Source organism: Crocuta crocuta, unplaced genomic scaffold (genome assembly GCF_008692635.1).
Source record: "Crocuta crocuta isolate KB4526 unplaced genomic scaffold, BGI_CrCroc_1.0 scaffold160, whole genome shotgun sequence".
In the NCBI taxonomy this organism is placed as follows: Eukaryota; Metazoa; Chordata; class Mammalia; order Carnivora; family Hyaenidae; genus Crocuta; species Crocuta crocuta.
Window position 1 is genome coordinate 3422959 of NW_027527591.1, and position 17627 is coordinate 3440585.

Below are 17627 nucleotides of genomic sequence, written 5' to 3' on the forward strand. Positions count from 1 at the left end.
AATAAATGTGTACTTTCATTTATGACAGCATTATCAGATAATCATCTTGTCACTTAACAACCAGTAAGTCATTTTAATTAGCAATCTAATTAACACATGACAGAAAAATTTACGTAATTGGAAAAAGATAGTTTGCGGGCTATCATTATGTGATATGATAAAATGTTCTTACTAACTCTAATATTCTGTTATTCTGTAAGTTGTTTTGTAGAAAAACAAAGATTTTATATAAGTATGAATACAGGTTTTATTCTAAATGCTATATGCAAAAATAATAAAGAAAATTATACATATAAAAACTAATGGTGTTTAAATATTCCTGATGAGCTCATAGATGATACTTACTTTAAAAAACTACTTTATACCTTTAGATTTTTTCTATAATTAGCATATAGTTCTTTTATATGCATAAAATAAATAATACATTATGACCAAAAAAGGCTGTCAAAAAGCTAAGAATTTCTTTAATATATATTCCGTGTAACTATGGCTTCAGGAAACCAAGTTATTATTAATTAGAGTTGGGGGATGCTAGTAGATAGCATCCAAGGCAGAAAAATACTCTGGAAATAATAATCTGTGGAGGCAGAGAACTGTGGAAATCAGTTTTGACCCTACACAATATTTAACAAAGCAGAAATTAAGTCTGTGCATATGGTAATTGAAGATGAAATCTCACATTAATTAAAAAAAAAAACAACTAGCTACCTACTCACTGATTGCAGAGTTCAGGGAAGAGTCATGTTCTGTTCTGTCAAGGTCAGGGCAAAAGAGATGATGAATTGTATTTGTTTGATACAAGCAGACAGCTTTTGTTTCTAAGCTATTTGCATTGCTTTGTTATTAAAGTTCTCTTCATTTCTGATTAATATATGAACTCTTCCAACAAAGACGTATTAACATTAGCATTTTCTGAAAGGTCTACCTTGTGCATCATTTCCATGGTAACCAGCCACTGCAGCTAGGCAGAGAGAAGACCTAATTCATTCTTCTAAAGTGTCACTGATTCATGTCTAATTCACATATGTGAGTGTGGGTGTGCTGTGGGTGACTGTGTGTGCATCAAGAAATGCATATGTGTGTAGATGTTAGAGTGAGATAATCTAAGAGAATGGAAAAAACAACATTCTTTCACAAACAGGAAACCTTGAACCTCACAGTTTGTCAAAGAAATATTACATGCAATTTATATTTGCAAATTTCTAAAGCATAGTATGGCTGAGAAAAAGATATAAGAAATATAAGCTCCTAAATATCTTAACACCTCAAGATTTCACCCTGATATTGTTTTTAATAATTTTTAAAAGTTAGGTCAAAGTATAGTATTTGAGGTAAGAAATCACTGACACTTAAACTTTTTGGAAATTGTGTAGAACAGAGTTAGTGAAGGAGGACTATGAGAATACTCAATAATTGAAGAAAACATACAGATACTGTTATAATAGTTACATAAAATTATGATGATATAATCATCATTATTGTTTGTTGTAGCCAGCCTTCAAAATAGGCTCCAGTGATTCTTGCTTCTTGGTATTCACACCCTCATATGGTCCCTTCTCTACACCAGTGTTGGTATGATCCACAGCATACTGGAGTGATGACATGTCACTTTAGAGATTAGGTTTAAAGACACTGAAGCACTGATCTTGGTTGTTCCCTCTCTTAATGGGGTCATTTGTTTTGAGGGAAGCTAGCTGTCATGCCATGAACAGCCCTGTGGAGAGGCCCAAAGGCTGCAGAACTGAAGCTTCTAGTTAATAGCCATCTAAGTGATCTTGAAAGCAGATTCTCAAACCCAAAATTCTGGATGATGGCAGTCCTTGCCAATATCTTGACAGACCCTGAGCTACAGCCCTTAGCTAAGCTGTTTCTGGATTTATGAGCCTCAGAAACTATGTCAGATGATAAATGTTTTTTGTTTTAAGCTATTAAGAAATTTGGGTAATTTGTTATATAGCAATTGATAGTGAATACAGACTTGAATACCAAGATAACATCTTTTTTTTCTTCTTCTTTTATTTATTTATTTTTCAGGAATAGAATTTAGTGATTTATCACTACATATAACACCCAGTGCTCATCCCAACTTAGTGTCCTCTTTAATGCCCCTTGCCCATTTAGCCCATCCACCCCAACACCCATTCAGCAACCCTCAGTTTATTTTCTATATTTAAGAGTCTCTTATGGTTTGCTTCCCTCTATGCTTTTATATTAGTTTTGCTTTCCTTCCCTTATGTTCATCTGTTTCAGATCTTAAATTCCACATACAAGTGAAGTCATAGGATATTTGTCTTTCTCTGACTGACTTATTTCTCTTAACATTATATACTCTAGTTCCATCCACATTGTTGTAAATGACAAGATTTCATTATTTTTGATTGCCAAGTAATATTCCATTGTATACGTATGCCATATCTTTATACATTCGTCAGTCAATGGACATTTGGGCTCTTTCTATACTTTGGCATCCACTCTGGAAAACAGTATGGAGGTTCCTCAAAAAATTAAAAATAGAACTACCCTACAACCCAGGGATTGCACTACTAGGTATTATCCAGAGGATACAGGAGTGCTGTTTTGAAGGGACATATGTACCCCAATGGATGAACTATCGACATTTGCCAAAGTATAGAAAGATAACATCTTGAATGTTGGAAATGGTTTGGGGATCAGGCAGTAGCAGAGACTGTTTTTTTTTTAAATATTTTTATTTATTTCTAGGAGAGAGAGAGAGAGAGAGACAGCATGAGCAGGGGAGGGTCAACGAGAGAGGGAGATACAGAATCTGAAACAGGCTCCAGGCTCTGAGCTGGCAGTCAGCACAGAGCCCGACGCGGGGCTCGAACCCACGAACCGCGAGATCATGACCTAAGCGAAAGTCGGACCCTTAACCGACTAAGCCACCCAGGCGCCCCAGGCAGTAGCAGAGACTGTAAAGGCTTTGAAGAGTGTATTAAAAAATAAAAGCATAAATTGCCTTGCACAAATTACTACTGGAAATCCTGAACTTTAAGGAGGCTGCTGGTAAGAGTTTAAGGGAAGTAAGGAACATGACATTGAAAAGAGGATGAAGGAGGATCCTTTAACAAGGCAAAAGCTGCCTGCTGTGTTGTGGAAAGTTAAAGAAACAGGCTTAAGAACATAGATCTAAATAAGATTTCCAAATAAAGTGTTGAAAGTGGCTTCTAATATCTTCTTGCTGCTTATAGAAGATTGAAAGATATGATCTAACTGAAGAACTGTTAAAGACTAATGACCTAGGACTTGATGATTTTGAAAATGCTCAGTCTCTCCAGATGGGAAATAATGCTAAAATTAAGAAATGGCTTCTGAGCAAACATCAAATCTAGGGCATTTTTGGAAAAACATGGTCTAAAGATAAAGTCAAGGGTGAAGCAGTAAAATCATTTTAGGTCTTGAGAATGATCTAAGATCTTGCCTCAGAATATTATTCCATGGGACAAAAGGCCAACTAAATTTTTTGAAAGTGTGATTCACATGTAATAAAGTAGGGGGAAGGGTTCAAAGAAACTTAAGGGTGTTGTTCTTTAATCTTCTTCCAAGTTAGAGAAAGATTACCTTAAAGAGACCTGTCTAATGAATAGACAGTTCTCTGAAGAAGACATCCAGATGGCCAACAGACACATGAAATGATGCTCAGTATCACTCATCATCAGGGAAATGCAAATAAAAACCACACTGAGATACCACCTCACGCCAGAGTGGCTAAAATGAGCAAATCAGGAGACTGTAGATGCTGGTGAGGATGTAGAGAAATGAGCACCCTCCTACACTGTTGGAGGGAATGTGAACTGGTGCAGCCCCTCTGGGAAACAGTGTGGAGTTTCCTCAGAAAATTAACAATAGAACTCCCCTATGACCCAGCAATAGCACTGCTAGGAATTTACCCAAGGGATACAGGAGTGCTGATGCATAGGGGGACTTGTACCCCAATGTTCATAGCAGCACTCTCAATAATAGCCAAATCATGGAAAGAGTCTAAATGTCCATCAACTGACGAATGGATCAAGATGTGGTTTATATATATAATGGAATACTACATGGCAATGAGAAAGAATGAAATCTGGCCATTTGTAGCAATGTGGATGGAACTTGAGGGTGCTATGCTAAGTAAAATAAGTCAGGCAGAGAAAGACAGATACCATATGTTTTCACTCATATGTGGATCAGGAGAAACTTTATGGAAGGCCATAGGGAAGAGGAAGGGGAAAAAATAATTATAGAGAGGGCAGGAGGGAAACCATAAGAGACTCTTGAATACTGAGAACAAACTGAGGGTTGATGGGGAGTGGGGGAGAGGGGAAAATGGGTGATGGGCATGGAGGAGGGCACTTGTTGGGATGCGCACTGTGTGTTGTATGGAAACCAATTTGACAATAAACTATATATATATGTGTGTGTGTGTGTGTGTGTGTGTATAAATGAATATATGAATGAATGAATGAATAAATAGACTTGTCTATTCTACTGGGCCCCAATAAGATTCACAGTGGAGTGCCAAAGTTTTTAAAGAATTTTATGTAAAAACAACACTGCCAAAGCAGTATAGAATTAAAAGAGGCTTTTGTACCCCTCCAAATTTTACTGGCAGGAAGCAAGCTATAAACACATATATCTTTCTTAAAAAAAAGAAAGGTGACTTAGAGCATGGAATCAATAGCCCAAAGGGTGGAGCTAAGAGCCATAGGCAAGAATAAGACCGAGATCTAATCAAGGAGCTTTCAATATTTGTCTAGCTTGATTTCAGAACTGCTATGGATCAGTGCCTCCTATGTTCTCCCTCTGAATACACACATGTCCACAGCAGTTACCATGTGTCTATCCCAACATTGTATTTGGATGTTTTGGGTACAGATAACTTGTCTCTTTAGTTCACAGGTGCATATATTGAAAGGAACCATAATTAAGGAGTTGTGCTTAAATTGTACACATGAGGTATCTTATTTGCACCTAGATCTGATTTTGATGATGAGATCTGGACTTTGACTTCATCTTGTAATTGGATGACATTTGGGCAACCTTGGTGAGATTAAGTGTATTTTGCATGTGAAAGAGATGGAAATCACAGGGGAACCAGAAGCAAACTATGATAGCCAGATTCTAAGATCTCTCCAATGATCCCCACCTTGTTATATTCATACCTTCGTATAGTTTCTTTGTAAAATGTATTCTGTTGGTCTGTGTGAATATGACAGAAATAGTGGTATGTTACTTCTGAAATTAGTTATAAAAAAACCTCTCTCTCTTTCTCCCCACCGCCTGCCCCCAAACCATTCATTTTGTGCCAAATCATCTGCCATATTGTGAGCAGTCTCCATAGAGGGGCATCTGAATCTGAGGCATCTGGGCAAAGCCACCAGAGTGATCTTAGAAGCAGATCCTCCAAGTCAGTCATGCCTTCAGATGACTGCAGTCCAAGACAACATATTAACTAATCTCATAATAGACTCTGAACCAAAAAAAGACTGCAGCAAAGCTGATGGTATGGATATATAACCTTCAGAAACTGTGAGATAATATATGTTTGTTGTTTTAAGTCACTTAATTTCAGAGTAATTTGTTATGCAGCAACAGATAACTGATACACTGGTTTAATTCCAACTAGATTTCAGGTAAGTCTACTAGAGATGCAGAAGTATATAAAAATTACATCTCTGATCTTATATTTAATAATTTCTGAGGTAGTAGAAATAAAGGACAAATTAGAGGAGGGCCAGGTAAGTGAAGCCAAAGAAAATATCTTGAAAGGTTTAGACCTACCTCTTCAAGTGGAAAGAAAGAAGACTGTGGACCATGGAGGTGGTTAGATTGGGCTCAAATCTAGCTTTTCCAACTCCTGTGTGTCTCATTGGGGGAACTATTTAATCTCTTTTTGCTTCAGTTCCTCATATTTAAAAGAGGAATAACATCTTTGCATGGATGTTGTAAAAATTAAACTCCTTCACTTATTCAGTACCCTTCACTGAAGGTTATGTACCAGGTACTGGAGAGAGGAAGGAGTGAGAGAGACTTGGTCTTGTGGATTTTACAGCCTAGTGGAGGAGATCATTATTAGACAAATCATCATACAACTATTTATATCATGTTTGCTTCTCATGCTAGAAGAGAAAACATGGAGTTCTATGAATGTGTTAAACATCTGCCAGAGCCTCTCTAGGGAGTAAAGAAATCATATTTAAATTTAGTCTTAAAGGAAGAGGATTTGGTTAAGTGAAGATAGATGAAAGAACGATGCAGACAGATGGAATAACATACTCCAAATCTCAGAGATAAGGGGAAGTTTGAAAGCCAAAATACGGGTTGATGTTTAGTCACTGAGGTGTGGGTAGCAGCATAATGTTAGACTAGAGAACTGGACAGCAGCCAAATAATGTGGAGCCTTGAAGGGCACATCAAGGATTTTAAATTTTATCTTGATAACAATGGATAGCATTAAAAGAATTCAAGAGTAGAAGTGTCATGATTTGTTTTTTTATTTTTAATCTGTATGTTCTATATCAGTTGGTGGTAAAGTTGAATAACAGAAGATGAATCAACAAGCTAATGAAGTTCTCCAGGCACAGGGTGTAGAGTAGCTTGAATGATGGTGGTGGCCTCGGAGACACATGGAAGTAAGAAGATTCAGGTATTTTTATATAAGCTTTTTCTCAGCCTTCCTTAGCTCATAAATTTAATCACCATTCATGCAGCTGCTCTAGCCAAAATCTTCAGAGTTATGCTTGATTCCCCTTTTTCTCACTCCCCAAATTCAATCATGTCAGCTTTGCCCTGTAAATAAATCCCAATTTCAGTCTCATCTTAGCCTTTTCACCTATACTACTACCACCTTGACCAAGGCATATGCTCTCTCACCTGGGCCATTGTAACAGTCTCCTATCTAGTCTCTGTGTCCACTTTTGCCCCCCGCCATGTCTATTTTCCATAAACCATCTGGAATGATCTTTAAAACATGAAATTTGGTTAATATCACTCCATTGTTCCAACTACTCCAATGTTTCTTCATCACACCTGGAGCAGAATACAAACTTCCTAACATGGCCTCTTGGCTCCCGTGTGATCAGACCCCTCAAAACCTCTCTGACCTACATCATACCCTCTTGCTCAGTGCCACTGCCTGGTCACACTGGCCTTCTTGATGTTCCTGAAACATGCTGAGCTTATTACCATTTCAGAACATTTACATATGTTCCTTCTGCCTACATTGCTCTTCTCAGATCCTCCTGAGGCTGTCGCCTTTATTTCAGGTCTCAGTGAAAAAGAAAAAAAAAAAAACCCACCTCCCATTCTTTTACTTTGCTTTTGCTTCATAGACTTAAAGTAGTCTACAAATAATTTTACTTAATTACTCTTTTATCTGTCTACTTTTAAAGAAAGTCAGCTCTTTAAGGATAAAAACTTTGATACTGCTACAACCTATATCTAACATACACTTAACAGATATGGATTGGAAGAACTATTATTGTTAAAATACCCATATTATGAAAGCAAATCTACAAATTTAACGCAATATCTATCAAAACACCAACATCGTTTTTCACAGAATTGGAACAAATAATCCTAAAATTTGTATGGAACAACAAAAGACCCTTAACTAGCAAAGCAGTAATGAAAAAGAACAAAGCTGGGATATCACAATCCCAGATTTCAAGATATCCTTCAAAGCTCTAGTAATCAAAACAGTATGGTACTGGCACAAAAATAAATAAATAGATCAACAGAACAAAATAGCTCAAAAATAAACCCATGCTTACATGGTTAATTAATCTCTGATGAAAGAGGCAAGAATATACAGTGGGGAAAATACAGTCTCTTTAGCAAATGTTGCTGAGAAAACTGACATCTACATGCAAAAGAATGAAACATGACCACTTTCTTACACCATACACAAAAAATCTCAAAACGGATTAGGAAACTAAATTTGAGTCCTGAAGCCTTAATATTCCTAGAAGAAAACATAGGCAGTAATTTCTTTAGCACTGGCCATCACAACATTTGTGAATATGTCTGTCTCCTAAGGCAATTGAACAAAAGCAAAATTAAACTACTGGGATTACACCAAAGTAAAAGGGTTTTGTACAGAGACGGAAACCATCAACAAAACAAAAAGGCAATCTACTGAATAGAAGTAGATATATACAAATGATATATCTAACAAAGTGTTAATATCCAAAATGCACAAAGAATGTACACAACTCATTGCCCCCCAAAACCTAATATGATTAAAAATGGGCAAGAGTATCTATATAGACATTTTTCCAAAGAAGGCATACAGAGAACAAACTGAAGGCTGATGGTGGTGGGGGGGAAGGGGGAGGGGGGTAATGGGCATGGAGGAGGACACATGTGGGGATGAGCATTGGGTGTTATATGGAAACCAACTTGACAATGAACTATTTTTTTTTTTAAAAAGAAGACATACAGATAGCTAATAAATACATAAAAAGATTCCCAACATCACTCATCATAAGGGAAATGCAAATTAAAATAATAGTAAGAAATCACTTTATATTTGTCTGAATGGCTAAAATGAAAAAGACAAGAAATAAGTGTTGGAAAGGATGTGGGGGAAAAAAGAACCCTTGCACTCTGTTAGTGGGAATACAGATTGGTACAGCCATTATGGAAAACGGTATGAAGGCTCCTCAAAAAATTCAAAATAGAATTACAGCGATCCAGTAATTTCATATTGAGTATTTAACCCAAAGAAAATACATACACTAATTTGAAAAGATTTGTGCACCCCTATGCTTATTGCAGCATTATTTACAATAGCCAAAATATGGAATCAACCCAAGTGTCCATCCATAGATGGATGAATGGATAAAGAAGATGTGGCATATATACACAATAGAATATTAGCAAGGAAGAATAATGAAATTTTGCCATTGGCAACAACATGGATGGACCTAGAAGGTATAATGCTAAGTGAAATAAATCAGAGAAAGACAAACACCATGTAGGATTTCACACATATTTGAAATTTAAGAAACAAAACAAATGAAAAAAGAGGGGGGAAAAAAGGCCAAAAAAACTAAACTCTTAAATACAGATAACCGGTAGTTGCCAGAGAGGAGATGAAGTAGGGGAATGGATGAAATAGCTGAAGGGAATTGAGTACATTTATCTTGAGCATTGAGAAAAGTATAGAATTGTTGAATCATTATATTGTAAACTTAAAATGAATATAACACTGTATGTTAATTATACTTTAATAAAAAATTTTTAAGGCAAAAGTAAATGCATAAATAAAAACTTAGGTAATATTACAAATGTAAGGACACTAGTTTTGTTTTTGACATATAAAGATATCCAATAAAAGGTAATAACCCATTGTTTAGTCTGTAACCAAAGTAAATACCTTTTCCCTAAATCTGATTTAATTATGCCATTGACAACTTTGTTAGTGAATTATTATTGTTATCAAATAAAATGGAAGCCTTGGTGTGTGTTTGTCCTTCATAATAGCTACTTTTGAATAAGTGAAAAATTAATATGGGAAGAGTCTCTACATCTTTAAGAGGACTGTGGTAAACACACTTAGGAGAGCCACCCCTGATTCTCATCTGGTGGTAGTCACACCTTCTATAATCCTCTTCTCCTCTGAGTGTAGGTAGATCTGTGACTTTCTTATAATCAACAGAATATCAGAAAGGCAATGAGATATCACACCTGTAATTATGTTATATTATAAAGTTTCTGTACTAGTTGGCTGGAATTAGAATTTCTCTGCCTGTTGTAAGGTAACTATGGAGAGAGTCACATGGCAGTGAATTGTGGGCAGGATCTAGAAGTTGAGAGCAGGCCCCAGACAATTGTCAACAGGAAAATAGGAACCTCGATCTTCTGCCAAGAACCTGAGGGAGCCTGTATATGATCTTTCCCTGGTCAAGCCTAGGATGACATCCCAATCCATCCTGAAATCTGGATTTTAGCCTGGTCAGACCCTAAAGCAGAGAACCCAGCTAAATTGTGCTTGTATTTCTGACATACAGATATAGTGAAATAATAAATGTAAGTTGTTTTAATCCAGTAAATTGTTGTAATTTGTTACATAACAGTAGAAAACTAATATAAGAACCAAAGACAGAAATTACTGAAAAGCAAACTTTGGTTAAATATAAGGAGGACATGACACTAAATAGAGCTGTCCAAAAATGAAGTGAACTTCATTCAAGAATATAAAAGTTCTCGTTGCTGAACGTGTTCAGGTGGTAAAAATGTTGTCAGGGTGAACTTGGTTATCTTCACAGGGCTCCTTCCACGTTAAAAATAATATGATCTTAGGAGTGCCTGGGCTGCTCAGTCAGTTAAGCATCTGACTCTTGATTTCTGCTCAAGTCATGATCTCCCAGTTCATGGGTTTGAGCCCAACCGCTGCTTGGGATTCTCTCTCTCCCTCTCTCTCTCAGTCTCTCTCTCTCTGTCCCTCCCCCACTCAGGCACATTCTCTCTCAAAATAAATAAGTAAAGAAAAAATGATATGATTTTAAGTACTCATTATCACCAGTGACCTAGTACAGTCCATCCTATGGAAAAATACAATCTCTGCTTATACAACTAATGTTGTCAACATTCATCTTCTCAACCAGCAAAAGATTATTCAACTAGGCCACTTGCCTATTTTAAAGTCCAAAATAAATACTGAAAGATAAATTCTTTGGATATTATTTTTTAAAAGCACAGCATAGTAGTATTTGGGTTAAAAAGCAATTATATTCATATAACTTCATGCTTTCAACAATTCTAAGAAATCTTTAAAAAACTCTATACCCATGTAGCCTGATTCTGTTGCTAGAAGGAGGTAGATCACTTAAAAATTACCAAATGAAAAGGTAAGATAAAACTGAAAGGAAATATCTGTGTAAAAAGACTTACAACTAGAATATATTTTAAAAAACTGCTATAACTCAATCATAAGGAGATGAACAACCCAGTTAACACGTGGGCAAGAGGTTTGAGTAGACATTTCACCACAGAAGGTATTCAAATAGCTAATAAGCACCTGAAAATGTACTTCACATCATTAGTCATTAGGGAAAATATGAACTAAAACTACAATCAGATCTCACTTTACACCCACTAGAATGGCTATAGTAAAAGAGACAAGGATACAGAGAAACAATGAGCTCTTGTGCATTTCTTATGGGAATGTAAAATGGTGCTGCCATTTTTGGAAAATAGTTTGGCAGTTTCTTAAAAAATTATACATAAATTTGCTATACAACTCAGCCATTTTACTCTTAGGTATCTACTTATGATACCAGAACTGAAAACACATGCCTGCCCAAAAACTTGTATGTGACTGTTCACAGCAGCATTATTCAAAATGGACAAAAAGTCAAAACAACCCAAATATTCATCTACCAATAAATAACTAAAATGTGATATATCCATACAATAGAATACTAGTTAGCAATAAAAAGGAGGGAACTACTTGTACATGTTGTAATGTGGATAAACCTCTATAGTATTATGCTAAGTGAGAGAAGCCAGATGTAGAAGATCATATATGGTATAACTCCATGTATTTGAAAATTCTATTAAATTCAACTATATAGACAGAAGATATATTAAGTGATTATCTGGAGCAGGTCAATCATCTGAGAGAGACTGAAATGGGCACAAGAGATATATTTGGGTGATAGAAATGTTCTGAAATTGGATTGTGGTAATAGCTGCACAGGTCTATAAATTTGCTAAAAGTCATTAAGTTGTACACTTTAACTAGGTGAATTGTATGGCATGTAAATTATACATCAAGTTCTAAAGTAGAGGTACACAAACAGTTTCAGGGACTCCTGGTAACTAAGTGTGGTTTCTAGCTGAGTTCAAAGCAAGCCTCATGAATATAGTCTTTCACCATTTTAGTGGGGAACAGGAAGAAGTGACTTAATGTTTGTCTCAAGGGAAGACATTTTAAAGTAAATTTACCACATACACAAGCTAAGGAGGGGATAGTGTTGTAGTGTGTACAAAGAATAGCCTTTTCAATTCCCTGTGCACACTTTAAAAGCATCCATTTTAATACAAGAATCTACGAAAGTATTTTTGCACATGAAATTAGCAGATCTTGTCGCATCTCTGCAGCATGATATTTGAGAGCATAATTTGAGTTTCTGCATTTAAATATTTAAAATATCATGTAAATCAGACATCTCATTATCAGGTGTCTCCCCATTTCCACCCAAGTTTGTTTAAATGAGAACCTTTCATAGCACATTTCTGGAATTATTAATCTAATTATACCATGACCAAGAATACACATTCTATGCACTGACACATTCTAAGGAACAGAGACCACACAAATAGGTAAAAATGCATATTTAACTTTTGGTGACCAGGGAAATAGTTTTGTCCCTAACATTGCAATCATGTACCTGGAATGTGTTGGGCCTCTTTCCTGGGAAGTTTGGGAGGACAGACTTCCATCAAAGGAGTTTCCACGGTGGCAGCCTGACATGGTGGCCTTGGGTGAGATGGGATCTGACTGGAATGTTTCACAGACCACCTGGAGTCCCTTTGGGAGGCAGAGATAGCAGATTAGTTTTTCTTTTTCTAGGTATATCCTATAGAATTAGCTATCATATTACATACGTTGTTTTCTAAAGTTGAAATTTTTTCTTTGTAACACAGCTAACTACAATGTCACAGACCAAGGGATTTTGCCTTCATTTAAGAGGGAATGGAAACAGATTTCTAGAGAGCAATGTATATCCTTTTAAGCATTCAGGTAAGTACTTTCATATACTTTATTTCTTTTTGCCCTTGATTCTTTTCTTTTTCACCTTTATATCCAGTAGCTGTGAGAGAAAAGTTATAAGCCAACAACTCATCAAAGATACGCCAATACTGACAATCAAAAAGAATGAAATCTTGCCATTTGCAGCTACGTGGATAGAACTAGAGGGTATTATGCTAAGCGAAATTAGTCAGTCAGAGGAAGACAAATATATGACTTTACCCATATGAAGACTTTAAAACACAGAACAGATGAACATAAGGGAAGGGAAGCAAAAATAATGTAACAACAGGGAGGGGGACAAAACATAAGAGGCTCTTAAATATGAAGAACAAACAGAGGGTTACTGGAGGGATTGTGGGAGGGGGAGATGAGCTAAATGGCTAAAGAACATTAAAGAATCTATTCCTGAAATCACTGTTGCACCATATGCTAACTAACTTGGATGTAAATTTAAAAAATGTAAAGAAATTTAAAAAACTAAATAAAACTACAAGACAAAAGAATAACTAGGAATTGAGCAAAAAGAAAAAAAAAAGATATGCCAATACTGAGATGAATTGAATAGAGACCTGAGGCTGGGAACAAGCACCGGGTTCGTAAGAGCACATCAAACTGAAGCCAGAACATGAAAATTAAAGCACAAGGTTCAGGTTTTTCCATCACTCATTAAAGGAAGATGTGATACATTTTTCCAATTGGATACGATGACCTTTATTCTGATTTGATATGTACAAGTTCAGCCATTTTCTGACAGAGTAGCCTATTTTAATTATTTAGCTAATAAATGTAACTCTACTTAGGAAATATGACATTATCTTTCCATAGGTATTACAGATGAAATTCTTCACTTAAGTGTAAAGACTTTCAGTTTATCATAGTATTTTAGTCCTTATAATTTCCATCTTCATATGTAAAATAAGAAAGTGTTGTCCAGCCATAATGCATAGAGAGACCAATACAGCTAAAAATTTCATAAAATGAGTCCTGTGAACTAGATCGAAAAATCACTTAGCATGAGCATGCTATGTGTGCCTCACGTTAAGTAATTTGGGAGATAAAAAGTATTAGAATGAAACTGAACCTTGAAATCAAGAACTTACAGTTAAGTTTTAAGACAAATGAATATAGATTAGAGTAGCATGTCCAACAGAAATATAATACAAGGCACAAACATTAGACACATACCTAATTTTAGAAATAGTAAAAGAAAAATAGGTGAAATTAATTTTAATATTATATTCTGTGTAATCCCAAATTATCACTTCAACATGGAATCAATATAAAAATTATCATCAAGATATTTATACTTTTTTCCCTACTAAGCTGTCAAAATTCAGTGTACATTTGATACTTACAATACATCTCAATTCAGGCTAAACTTTCTTTTTTTTTAATTTTTAATTATTCCTAAGAGAGAGAGAAAGTGCAAGAATGGGAGGGGCAGAGAGGGAGACACAGAATGCGAAACAGGCTCCAGGCTTGAGCTGTCTGCACAGAGCCCAACATGGGGCTCAAACCCATAAACTGTGAGATCATGACCTGAGCTGAAGTCTGACGCTTAACCAGGTGAGCCACCAGGCGCCCCCAGACTAGCCTTATTTCAGGCGTCAGTAGCCACATGGGCTTAGTGGCTACCATATTGGGCAGTGCAAATTTAAAGTAATTAGACATGAGTTCATGGGGGAGTTGAAAGCTTAATTGGTCCTTAAAAGAAAGATAAAACGTAGACAGGCAATGATGAGGAAACATAGCATTCCACTTAGAGGAAACAGTCTGAGCAAAGATCGAGCATGCTGGCTAAAGCAGCATGCTCTGTATATTGGAAGCAGTGCTTAACTACCTGAAGGGTAAACAAGGTCACTTAAGAAAAATGCTGCCAGGTGGTAGAAGGCACAGAAAAGCAGGGAGAGAAGTTTGGCCTTGAGGTCATGGTAAAAAAAAAAAAAAAAAAAAATCACTATAGGTTCCTAGGGATATAAAGAAAGAATGGCATCTTGCATATAATAAGCCTCTGTGGAATGATGAGTCAATAAATAAATGATGCATTAGGAAGGTTAGTCAGGCATTATTAAGTGGTATTTATGTGAAGCAAGAGAGGCTAAAGGTAGAAAAATCCAATTAGGTGCTTCCAGCTGCAATCTAGTTATGAGGACCTGGATTTAGAGGACAGTGCAGGCAGGAAGCTTCAAGAGCACATCTGAGCCACATAACAAGATAGAATGATGTGACTCAGCAAGAAATCAAATTGAGAGGAGTAAGGAGAATGAAATGGGAGATGTATTTTGCTGTATCTAACATGTCAGCAGTTAGAAGACACACCATTATTTTATGTTCAATTAAGAAAAAAAACTCTGTTAATTAAACTAGGACACTTACCAGTGAGGACTTTTTGTAATATACTTATTAAAAGCAGTATCTTAGACTTAATTTAGGTGTAGGTTTTGATTATATATCCATTCTTTGTATATGTAAAAAGGAAGATATTAAGTGAAATAAATTGGTGTAGGTATTTTTGAAATTTCTAAATTTCAACTCAAGGAGGAGAGGGGAAAATGGGTGATGGGCACTGAGGAGGGCACTTGTTGGGATGAGCACTGGGTGTTGTATGTAAGCGATGAATCACAGAAATCTATCCCCAAAACCAAGAGCACACTGTATACATTATATGTTAGCTAACTTGATAATAAATTATATTTAAATATTTTTAAAATTAGAAAATATAAAAAAATTGAAATCAGGGATATTGATATATGTTTTTCCAAAAGAGTGACCTACTCGGTGTCAAAAATGTTATTTCCTAAAAGTTGTTTCTTAAAACAGTGCTCCACTATTCCCTCTGACATATTCTTCTAAGCCACTAATCCCATTTCTACAAAGTTAAATGACAGAAATGACAAATTCATGCTGTACAAGAATGACAACCATATTAGTATTGTTACCAGGCAGGGAAATTTTAAGAAGTCAACGATCATCATACTCCCCTGATTTCAAATATGTTAAAAGTAAATATATATATATTAAAAGTAAATATATATATATATATTAGAATAGAAAAAATACACANAATTTCCAGTTTTGAGGCTGTAAAGAATGATGACGCTGCTGACAGTAATGCATCAGTTAGAAAGAGGGTCCAATGTTCATGGAAAGCAGCAAACTATCTTGCATACATTGGACTGGAACTGAAGGCAGGTAATCTAAAAACACACTAAGCTGGGGCGTCTGGGTGGCTCAGTCACTTAAGCGTCTGACTTCAGCTCACGTCATGATCTCAGTTTGTCAGTTTGAGCCCCGCGTCGGGCTCTGTGTTGACAGCTCAGAGCCTGGAGTCTGCTTCAGATTCTGTGTCTCCCTCTCTCCCTCTACCCCTCTCCCACTAGTGCTCTGTCTCTTCTTCAAAAATAAACAAACATTGGGGCGCCTGGGTGGCTTAGTCGGTTAAGCATCCTACTTTCGCTTAGGTCATGATCTCGCGGTTCGTGGGTTCCAGCCCCGCGTCGGGCTCTGTGCTGACTGCCAGCTCAGAGCCTGGAGCCTATTTCAGAGTCTGTATCTCCCTCTCTCTCTGACCCTCCCTGCTCACGCTCTCTCTCTTCTAGAAATAAATAAAAATAAAAAAAATAAACAAACATTAAAAAAATTAAAGAAAAATAAAAACACACTAAGCTAATGGCAGTATACATAGCTATGTGGCTTCGAACAACCCTGGCCTTCACTTCTTTCTTTTCCAAACCAAAGAATGCATGAAAATTTTTCACTGAATTATAGTCTTTTTTTATTAGGTATTCTGTTTTATGTGTTCATTAAGCTTTATATTCCTTAAGGGATAGGACTATACCTTACGCCTCCTTTCTACTTTTTCCCTCCTCCCCACCTGCTGCAGCATTATGTTACCATATTAGGACTGCCTAAAAAATATTAGAAGATTTAATAATTAAGAATAATTTATGTTGGATGAATAATGGTAACTAACATTTATTGAATATTACATGCTAGCAATTGAGATAAAGCACTACTGATTACACATTAACCATTTAGATAGAGCACTACTGATTACACACTAGCCATGGAGATGAAGGACTACTGATTACACTTGCCACAAAGATAAAGTACCAGTCACACATAGTCCCGTTTCAGCCCTCCCACAAAAGTGCATAAAACTATTTTGAATACTTGACAGATAGTAAATCTGAGACTTAAAGTTTTATATTCAAAAGTAGGAGCTTGATTTGAAGCCAAGTAGTATCATTCTAGAACTCATGTCTTATCTTTCACCCTACACCACATTCAGGAAATGACCACCTCCTTTCTTCCCAGGATCACAATAAACTCACCTCCTGATGGCTTGTGTCTTGATTTGGGGATTCGCAGGTTTGACTTTGACTGTTGATAGGAGAGCTTCTCTTAGCTGCAAAGATGGAAGAAATATCATCACAGATTTTATAAGATTACAATAAGTTATTTTTATTTCATAATTTCCTAAAAATCATTTTTACATATCGTTATCACCCTGAAAGATGATATTTAATATCATATGCTGTAAGAGAAATCAAAGAACCAATTAAAAAACCTTAGCATTGCTAGGTTATCATAACAATGTAGATTTCTTCATCTATTCACTCTGACTCAATAGGCTGTTGGTGCTAAAAAGTTGGCAATACTAAAATTAATAATGGTTAACATCTATATGGTACCAATGTCTGCCATGTTCTTTTTAAGTCATTTTACAGGGGTGGCTCGGTGGATCAGTGAGTTAAGCATCCGACTCTTGATTTCAGCTCTGGTCATAACCTCAAAGTTGGTGAGTTCAAGCCCTGCACTGGGCTCTGTGCTGATGGTGTGGAGCCTGCTTGGGATTCTCTCT

General features: G+C 36.2%; 1 protein-coding gene across 3 annotated transcripts in view; it reads right to left on the reverse strand.

The window, feature by feature from the left end:
- Positions 1-17627, reverse strand: part of UNC80 (unc-80 subunit of NALCN channel complex) — a 225310-nt gene that overhangs the window by 189708 nt on the left and 17975 nt on the right. For all 3 annotated transcript variants that reach the window (XM_077771360.1, XM_077771350.1, XM_077771356.1), the window contains exons 6-7: positions 17098-17171; positions 12399-12538 (exon numbers count right to left, since the gene is read on the reverse strand). In XM_077771360.1, coding sequence (XP_077627486.1) covers positions 12399-12538; positions 17098-17171 — 214 coding nt within the window. The remainder of the gene's footprint in view (positions 1-12398; positions 12539-17097; positions 17172-17627) is intronic.